Below are 10,262 nucleotides of genomic sequence, written 5' to 3' on the forward strand. Positions count from 1 at the left end.
TGAAACCCGCAGGGCTTCATCATCATCTTCAACAATCAGCGAGCCGCTGCGATCTAATCGAACATCTAATCAGCAACAAGCAGAGACGAAAAAAATAAAAATGAACACAAACCTCACCACCGCTAACAAAACGCTAACGTGATAATAACAAAGCTCAGTGTGATCCCAGTGATTACTGTGAGAAGATATTACATATCTACACTTAGAAAAGTCACTTCAGCACACCTGATCCAAACACGGCCTTCGAACAGTATGAAAAAATATACAAATAAAAAATACAAATACTCTCAGACAACAGGTAGGTAGTTTTCCGTCGACGTGAAATCAGTGAGGACTCAAAGATAAATATTTCACATTTCTTTTCTCCCTTGCTCTTTGAAAAAAAAATAAAAACAATGTTGCGCGTATGAAAAGAAAGCGTCCATCCTTCGGTAAATTAGTAACACGGTGATCTCTGCTTCTCCCACCCAGAAAAAAACTAACAAAAAAAGAGCCAGTGTTGAAACAAAAGCATCATAGATTTCTGTTTTTCAGACATCATACAATATGCACAGAGAATAAAAACATTAACAACGATCGAGTCTGTTTGAAATATCCCTCCGTTCAGGTCGGAAAGGTGAAGAGGACGTGTCTCAGCTCTTAGTGTGTGAAAACTGACCCATTTGGAGAGGAAACCACTGAGTTCGTAACACCACCTGCAGAGGATGGGACGTAACAGTCATCCGTGTTGGTTCCTCCAGCAGGGGGCGCCTCACTGCGTTCAATCCACTCAGAAAGACACAGGAGAAGGGGAAGAAGAGAGATTACAGAGCTCACTTGACATGTTCAGCGCTGTGGGAGGAGCAGTAGTATTTCTTGTGAGCTATGAACGTGGAGAGGCTGCTGAACTTGATGTTGCACAGCCGGCAGAAGCGGGAGTTACCGTTCTGGACCGGAGAGATTACCGCCATTTTGGGTCCGGCGATGGGATTGGATGCCGTGCTCTCGGGAAGGTGGACGGGCGCCACCTTCTCCCGCGGAGCTTCAGGCACGGGTGAGACAGTCAGAGAGGGGGCACGGGGCGGAGACACGGGGAGGGGTGAGGCAGAAGAAGGCGATCCTCCCCCAGCTGATGGGCTGCCGTTCACCTGCGGGGACGCAGGGGAAGCGGCGCCGCTGCAGGTCTGTCCGTTAACGCTGTCTCTGTGGACTCGGGAGGCCATCTTGGCCTGGTATGTGGGGGTGGTGGCTCCGGTGACCCCATCCCTGGGACTGAGGCTTGGGCTGCGGCTGACCGCCCTGCTGGGCCGCTGCGGGGTCTCCGGTGGAGGCTGAACGGTTAGGACCAGCCCATGGGTGGTCTTGAAGTGCTCCACCAGGTCGCAGGTGATGGGCCGGTTTGGACAGTACGGGCAGACCGCTAGGGAGGAACTGGCAGCCGCTCCTTTAGCTCCGGCTCCTGGAGTGGCTGCGAGCGTTGCATGCGAGGGAGATGCAGCACCAGAAGCGGGTAAGGCAGAGGGGCGAGGGCTGGGGGACGCCCCTTGACCCTGGGCGACCCACTCAGCAGGCAAAGCTTTAGCCTCAGCAGGATGGAGGAGGTCCAGCCGCTCCTGTTGGGGTCTGCTCTTAGGGGAAGTGGAGGCTGACCTCTTGAGCCTGTGAAGCTGCTCCAGGGTGTGTGGCTGCAGAGTGGTGGCTGGGCAGTAGTAGGTCTTATGGGCCAGGTAGTTCTCAATGCTGTTGAAGCTGATGCTGCAGGCGGTGCACTTGTGGTAATCGGTAAGAGGAAGCGCCGGGAGAATACTGCCGCCACTGTTGTGCCGAGGAGTCTCCCTCAAACGAGGTCTCTTGCTCAGGTCTATGGGGCCGTCTCCTTCAGGGCTGGAGCCACCCACACCGCCGGGAGAGACTTCCTGCTTCACCACCAAACCCAGAACGGAGGGAGAGGGAGCAGAAGCCCCGGAGGTGGTGGCAGCAGCAGCGGCATTAGCTAGCGCCTCTGTTCGAGCCATGTGGATCTCATACATCTTTTTCCTCTTGCGAGTGCGGATGGGCTGAGGAAGGAAGGCCGCGGTGTTGGAGGTCTTGGACATGTGGGTGGCCCGCTGGTTGGATGGGTCATGGCGAGACGCACAGTAGAACCGTTTATGAATGGTGTAGTTGTCATGACGGCTGAAGCGGATGTTGCAGGCCTCGCAGAAGGTTTTGTTAGGGTCGTCTTCCATGTCCTCTGTAGAACCGCTGGCAGGACTTTGACTGCCTTCGCTTGCCCTTCCTCCTCCACCACCTTCACCCTCTGAAGAAGACGACACTCCTTCTTTCCCTGCAGGAGTTTCTGTCTTTACCTCAACCAGCCTCTTAGATTCTGCCACTCTGGTTCCTGCAGGAGGCTCAGAGTTCGTTGGAGAGACGGACGCGGCTCTGCTAGATGCACCAATCTGAGGAGACGAGCTGGGAAGTCCGCCAGAAGCTGCTGGCGCAGAGACTCCGGACCCTGAGGCCGAGCTTGCGCCCTCTCCCTGGTGTCTGCTGGAGCAGTAAAGCCTTTTATGTGCATAGTAGTTGTTGATGTTATTGAAGGTGATGTCACACTCAAAGCAGGTGGCTCCTTTCTGGGGTGGAGTGGCAGTGGCTGCAGCTGCAGTCGCGGTAGGTCCGGAGGTGAAGAAGGCAGCTGGGTTGCTCTGAACGACCGCCTGGCCTTGTTTCAGCCGACTGTGGACCATCTCGGACATCTTTGCCAGGATCTCTGATGCCTGTGGCAGGATGGCTGCTTCAGGGTTGAACATGTACTGGGGAAGGAAGATTGATCCTCCTGCGACGCCTGAACCTGTTCCTCCAGCGTGGGCAGGACTGGAACCAGGTGTGGGACTGGTTGGTTCAGCCTTGACGGTTGGGTTAGGGGGACTCTTTGGAGAGTTCGGTGTTTGACAGGAAGAGGACATAGTTGGCTCTTCCTTTGTCGTCTTTCGTACTTCTTGATCCGGATCCTCTCCACCGACACCCTCCTCCTCCCCATCCTCTTTCATCTCCATCTGCTGCTCCTCCGTCTCAGACTCTGACTGCGGCTCCTCCTTGATCTTCAGCTCTGAAGTCTGAGCGTCAGGAGAACTGAAGTCTCGAGGTGTTGCTGATCCCCCGTTTGCTCCTGGACTTGATGAATCTGGTTTGGGAACACAGGCTAGTGGTTCCCTCTCATGTGGGGACAGTTGGGGCTGCTCGGCCGATGAGGGGGTGCTCTGGCGAGGAGTGGGGCTCCTTTCAGCCGGGACCCTGACCTCCAGGTGGGTCCGAACATGCTGCTGCAGCTGGGCGGGCGAGTCAGAGTTATGGCCGCAAACCTGACACTTGAGCACCACACCAGAGTCTCCGGGGCTTAGACCTGTCGATGATAGTGAGTGTTAATACAAACCCTAATGACAGAGACATAAAGTCTTGGTGGCTGCATTTACATTGACCATAAAATTATGCAAAATGGCATTACAAAAATAAATAGGATTAATGGAAACATGACAATTTTGCAAAACTGTAATGGAAACACTTTCCACATTATGCCAGATTGTATAAAACAGTAACGCTATTATTTGTAGGCACTGGCCTCCTTGGACGATGAGCAGCTGGCTCCACCAGAGCTCTCACAGCATCGCACAGCTCATCCAAAGTTCATTTGTCATTTAAATGTGTTGAGTCCATAGCTCTTCTGTAAATCTGCTGACTACAATTTCCCCAAAACACTGAGTACATGTAGCCACTCCTAAGTAAAGGGGACTTATTGCTCCAACGCCCAAATGAGACGTCAACGTCTCCTCTAATGGCTGATAGGTGATGAACGCTAGCACCATAGCTGAAATATGAATGCATGTCATGTAAATGTTTACATCCATGATTTTTAATGACATTGCGAGAGCAACGCCAGAGTTTCCCCAACAAAACTTGCTCAACCAGGTGGTAGGGATGCTGAGGCAGTCCGCCAGAGACCCATTGCGTTTTTATGTTAAAAAAATGTTAAAAGTTGACAGGAAATTGGTGATTACCCCCTCCCAGTTCAATGAATCAATTGTAAAACTAGCTTAATATATCTTTACTATCACTGTTACTGGTGTCTAAAAACCCTATTTAACATAATCAGTGTTTACCCTGCTGGGGAGGCAAGAAAAGTAACTGAAATTATGATAAAGTATTTTTTTTCCATATTATCAGAAATTGTAAAGGTTTTGCACACATTTGTAATGGAAACACGGCTACTGATATTTGGACGTACCGGTGGAGAGGGGCAGTTTAGGAAGGCCTGGTCCTGGAGAGTAGACCTCACTGCGAGATCCCGGCTGGCACACCATGTGGCTGGTGACCAGGTGGCTGTAGAGGATGTCCCTCGTGGTGGAGACGAAGCCGCAGCCGTGACAGACGCCGTTTAGTGTGTCTGTGTGGACCTTAAGATGGCGCTCACAGTTCGCTTTAGTGGTGAAGGCTGAAAGGCAGATGAGACAAACGAACGGACGCTCACCTGAGGAAAGAGACGGTGGAGGGAAAGTTAACCGCATCCAACCGATCCACCCACCCCACACGTCAAGAGACGTCTCTCACCACTGTGTGTGCGCATGTGGATCTCCAGAGAGCTGGCGCTGGGGCAGCTTTTGTTGCACTGTGGGAACGGGCAGATGCGCTCGTTGGGGTACGACTCTTTGGGCTTGTCTTGCGGGGGCGAAGAGGCCGCAGCCGGCTGCTTCTGCCGGCTGGCGCAGTAGTACATGAGGTGGGCCTGCAGGTTCCGCTCACTGCGGTACCAGATCCCACAGTCTTTGCACGGAAAAATATCCTCTGTTGACCAAGAAAAACAGACATTCAGAGAGAGAAGGAGTCGTGATTCAACTTTATTGATACTCTATAAATCCAAACCTTAACAAAGGGACAATGATGCATGATTGCTACAGACATTAATTATGTTCTATTATGTATTTTCAATCACCTATAATGACTTCCTACAGAGTAAAACTGCATGAAGTGTCTCGTCTGCAAGCCTATTTCCTACAGAGTAACACTGCCATCTGGTGGCCATATTTAGCATTACAACATACGATGACGTTTTCCATAAATATTTAAGACTGATGTGCAAAAAGTGAAAAACTGAAACACTCAGCATCTGGAAATGTGAGTCAAATGTTTTCTATTCAATGATGAAAAGTCTGTTAAAGTAAGGAGTTTCAGTTATGAGAACAAAAACAATATTTTTACTTTCAGACGTTCTGCGTTGCTTTGCTGACATGATAATTTGCTCCAGTCTGTTGCAGTAGTATTTATTATTATTATTATTATTATTATTATTTATTATAGGTAAAGCTCTCTGTATTTTTGAGTTACCAACATGAAACTCAAACATGTTTGTATATTTAATACACTTAAAGGTTTAGAAACAACTGAAGAACATTCGACAGAAAAAGTTAGGTTGAAAACTGGACACATCCATCTTCATCCAACCATTTTCATTCATCCATCTTTTTTATCCATCCAAAAAAAAAAAAAAAAGCCAAAACCAAGGAAAACTCCTGCAAGTTTGGAAAAAATTATTGATTCATGTTACTTTAAAATACTTTTTAAAAAAGTATTCCTAAAGTTTCTGAATGATTAGAAACTTTTTTGAGGGACTTCTATCTCATATTGTTATCAGGTTAATCTCCATCTAACTTTAAATACTGCCTCAGCAGGTAGTGAGGCAGTACTCACTGTTGACCACGGCGGTCGCCAAGATGGCCGCCATGCCGGCCTGCTGGGGAAGCAGCTGGATGTCGGAGCGCAGCGCCGCCGGGTACAGAGGCTCCTCCTTCACCGCCGGCTGCAGTGGAGGAGACAGCTGGGCAGCCAGGGAGGAAGAGGAGGAGGAGGAAGAAGAGGAAGGCGGAGGCGGCGTCAGAGAAGCTAGGAGCTTTCCACCGGCCCTGACCTCTCTGGTGACCTTACAGAACAGCTCCTCACCTGGAAGCCAGCAGATTTACACTCAGACTGACGGCCTGACGGATCTCTGCGGAGGCAGACGGCAGAGCGCTCACCTCGGCTGTAGATGCTGCAGTTGGCTGCCGAAGGGTCAGAGGTCAGAGGAAGGCGGTTAATCCAGCAGTCCGCCTGTTCACAGAGCAGAGTTAGCGCCGAGTTCTGCACACAAACAACAAGAACACGGTTCAGAAATCCGGAAAAACTGCAAAGTTTTCAATGAGATTGAACTGAAATATTCACATCCCCACGTCTGACACGATAACAAATGTTCCTGGACGATAAATTGTCCCATAATAAATGATAATATTGTTGTTTTGAGACTATTTTCAAGCAATTTAATAATAACACAATATTTATTTTTAAATTAACATGAGTAAAGGTTTGGATCTGGACACCATAGAAGAGAAATGGCGCCCCCTACTGGTAAAATAAAAAACTAACTTCACATCTTAATCTGTGAGAATTACAAGAAAGAAAAAGAGATGAAACAAAATAAAGCAATAAACAGAAACAATTCCAGAAAATTCACCACCAGCTTTTAACTCATAAGATTAACTTTATGTTTGATTTTCCATCTTTTAATTTCTATTATCTGAACAACAGATCGGTTCTTTCTTCTCCTTTAAATCCAAAGTTTATCCGAAACCTTAAATCATCAATTAGTAGAAAAAATATATATATATAAAAAAATGAATGAATGAATAAATAAAGGCAGGGAGGTAAAAATGAATCAAGGAATGGTAGAAACATTGGTAAAGGAGTAAAATAAAGAATAAATGTAAAAGTTAAGATGAGAATAAAGATGGAAAAAAAGCTGTAAAGAAGGAATAAAACTAAAAATGGGGAAAAGGAAAGAAACGAAAGGAGGAATGTTGGAAATAACAAGGCAGCAAATGCAGGAATTAAAGCAAAACTAAATATGGAAATCAAGGCAAGACTCAAAATAAATGGAGGAATGAAGGAATAAATGCAGAAATGAAGGCAAGATTAACAGAATTAATCTGACAATTAAGGAAATAAATGAAAAAAGTCTGTTGAAGTTTTTGTAATAATCTGAGAAAAAGTTGAATAAAACAACTAAATGTTACGTTAAAATAAAAGCTAAAAGCTGAACATTTTGAGTATTTTATGCTCATCTGATCATTTAATCCCATCACATCTGATTCGATTGATTGTGAATTATTTCAGAACCAGCCTGTTGGTCCAAAGTGTGGCTGTACAAGTTTGAGGTCCTTTTCCAGATTTTTAAAATTAAATTACACATTGATTCGTTTCTTATCTTAGCAGCGAAAAAGAAAATAATTCACAATAAAATAATTTTGCATTTTTTAACTGAATAAATAAAGTAAAATGTGGCTCCTTGGTGCTTTCAACTCGTTCATTTTGGCCCAAGTTAACACCTAAGCACAGATAGGAAATGCTGCAGGAGGCATCACTCTGTCTGTAAACGTGCACCTCGCTCAGCCTCTTAATGAACGCTGGGAATAATCAAACAACTCCATCCTTTGTATGTTTCAAGTGTCTCCGCTCTGCTTGAACTGGGCAGCTTTACAGCCTGCCGTCCTGCACATTATCCCCGGCATTAACGACGCCGATCTGGGAACGAACAGCGGCCGCACCGCCGGCATTAAACAGCCTGAAAGAGCCTGCGGAGAGCCGCTGATGACGATTACGGTCAGAAGGAAATGAGCGCAGCTCTGGCCGGACAAAGAGGCAGAGAAAATAAAAAAAGAGAGAGATAAAAGAAGGAGAGAGAGGATCTGATGAGGCGGCCATTCAGCCGGCGGCGTTAATAAGATCCAGAGCGGATATGCTCAACAAAGAGGCTGGACATGCAGATTCTGTGGAGGTATGAGGGGAGCCCACAAACACACTCCGTTATCCTCCAGGTAAAAATCTGATCCAGAAATAACAATCAAATCAATGCAGCGAAACACAACACAATCGGGTTTTAAAATCTGTTCGATTCATCCTGGAACAAAACGCTAATAAAACCCAAACACACTTTCCTGACAAACTCCCAGCTGCGAAGCGAACATTTCCCCGTTTACGAGCTCAGACTCACAAAACAAAACAAAACACAACAAAACAAAACACACAAACTGTTGATTCACAAACATTTACATAAAATCTTACATTTACAATTAGACCAACCAATTAGCCTAGAAGTCAAGATTTCTTGTTGTAACTAACAATTAATCAGGTAAAAATTGCCACGTTCTCCAGATTTTTCATTTAACCACTTTAGCCTTTTTTTTCTTTTACAATACTAGAAATACATGAAATGCTTAAGTAAAAAAAATAAAATAGAAAAAAACATCTTATTACTTAAAATGCAACAGCTTTAGGGATCATTTGTGTTGTTTTTTCAGCAAGTGGCTTTTTTGAGTCTCCAGTTAATTATAAAGTTTGTTTCCACTTTGTGACAGCAGCTCAAAGTGGAGCTGCAGTACCGTCCTTTCTCCACCAGGAGGAGACATTCACACAGATTTGATCATAAACAGAACAGAAAGGTCAGAGTTGACGTGAAAGTTGAACATTCTCGTTAAAAGGCTTGTTTTTTAAATAATGTAAACAAATTATTTCAGTAAAAAAAAACTTTCTCCACATATAATCTGTTAAAGTAAATCCTGTAAGGTTCAACTGTAAAAGGTATTTATGGCATAAAAATGTAAAAAAAAGCTGTCATAATCTGGCTGCAAATCCACAATAAAATACCAATTTTTCTAAATATCAATCATAATTAAGCAGAGAACAGGAGATTAGGAAGAATTTTATATTTGAGCTTCACAATGACTCCAAACACACAACCAAACAACAAAAAATGACTTAAGGAGATAAAAATTAGATAAAATTGTAAGTTTTGGTTGATCTAAATTGAATCCAGAGATTTCTTCAGATTCAGACACATTTATAGAGGAAGAAAGTCAAGATGTGAGATGTTGAGTTAAAAATGTGACAAAGTCAACCAGGTTGGGAGGAAATGGCTGCAGCGTAACATTTCAGGTGTAAATTAAGCTACAGAGTGGAAATGTTCATGTGTTTGTGGAAAATTGAACAAATCTGCTGTTTAAAGTGTTTTATGTTTCTGAACTCGTCACATTAAGGCTGAACAGAAACCCAACAGGGCTGCGACTGGCGATTATTTCCTCCACAAATCTCCAAAAGCAGTGATTAAAACAATCCATTCCAAAGAAAACACTCGTTAACTTTGGCTCCATAAAGATTAAACAGATTTTTCTAATAATAAAAAAAATAATAATAGTAATTGGTTTATTAAATGTTGGAGCTTTAATTATCAGATTACCTCAGCAGGACGTGAAGCAGCGTTTTAATTTGTTCAGACTGAAAATCAGTTTCTGGCCTGATAAATAAATTAAAATGTTCAATGTTCACTGATTGTTTGGCTCTAAAAGATTTTGATTTAAAAATGTTTTCTGACACAGAAACGTTCAGCTGCTGAGATCAAAGAGAGATGGAAAAAACAGAAACAATCTGAGAGGATTCAGTGAAACAGATGATACAGGATGGATGGATGGATGGATGGATGTTGGTTGGATGGATGGATGTTGGTTGGATGTTGGTTGGATGGTTCCCCATGCTGCTGCTGCTGCTGAATCTGGTCTGTTCTGTTAGTCAACCCTCTTTAGTGCTGAAGTTTCTGTGAACCTGTGAACTTCAGGAAGTTGTTTTCATCTCCAGGCTGTCGCTGTTTTTCAGTTTCCCTCCCTGAGGCGAAGCCTGAGGACCTGAGCCAATCCTGGTACCAGCGGCCTGGGGTGAGAGCCGGGATCGGATCAGAACCAGGCGGGAATAAATCCTCTGCTTGATGCTTCCAGCCTCAATCAGCTGCTAACACTCTGCACATTTCTCCACGCATTCCCTGATTCATTCATTCATTCACGCTCCCCGTCATCACCAGGCGGACCTGAGGTGGAGCCGGCGGCGGGAAGAGGACATCTGGGAGGAAGCCGAGCAGAGCACGGATTGCGTTTCAGGGAAGATGCAGCGCAGATGTGGAGATACGGCTGCTTTTGTTTTAATTTGAAACCCAACGCTGGAGCCGTCTGAGCTCTAAGTACCGTTAACTCAGACTAATTCATTACGGAAGCAGCTCCGGAATGCTCCAAAAGAGAAAACCCCAAAACATCACGCCTGATTGTCTAAACTGCTCTCCCAATGGTCAAACTGGTCCTGGTACCAATCACACTGGTCCTGGTACCAATCACACTGGTCCTGGTACCAATCACACTGGTCCTGGTACCAATCACACTGGTCCTGGTACCAATCAC

At 45.3% G+C, this 10,262-nt stretch overlaps 1 protein-coding gene across 1 annotated transcript; it reads right to left on the minus strand.

Annotated features, from left to right (window-relative positions):
* Nucleotides 1–202: 202 nt before the first annotated feature.
* On the minus strand, nt 203–6,180 carry LOC103156954 (zinc finger protein ZFPM1; the record flags this gene model as incomplete). Its single annotated transcript, XM_016664774.1, has 5 exons — nt 203–3,364; nt 4,244–4,486; nt 4,567–4,800; nt 5,704–5,952; nt 6,027–6,180. Coding segments are annotated over 5 exons (3,432 nt in total), but the record flags the coding sequence as incomplete, so codon positions are not given.
* Between the last annotated feature and the right edge of the window lie 4,082 nt (nt 6,181–10,262).

Source organism: Poecilia formosa, unplaced genomic scaffold (genome assembly GCF_000485575.1).
Source record: "Poecilia formosa unplaced genomic scaffold, Poecilia_formosa-5.1.2 Scaffold510, whole genome shotgun sequence".
Lineage (NCBI taxonomy): Eukaryota > Metazoa > Chordata > Actinopteri > Cyprinodontiformes > Poeciliidae > Poecilia > Poecilia formosa.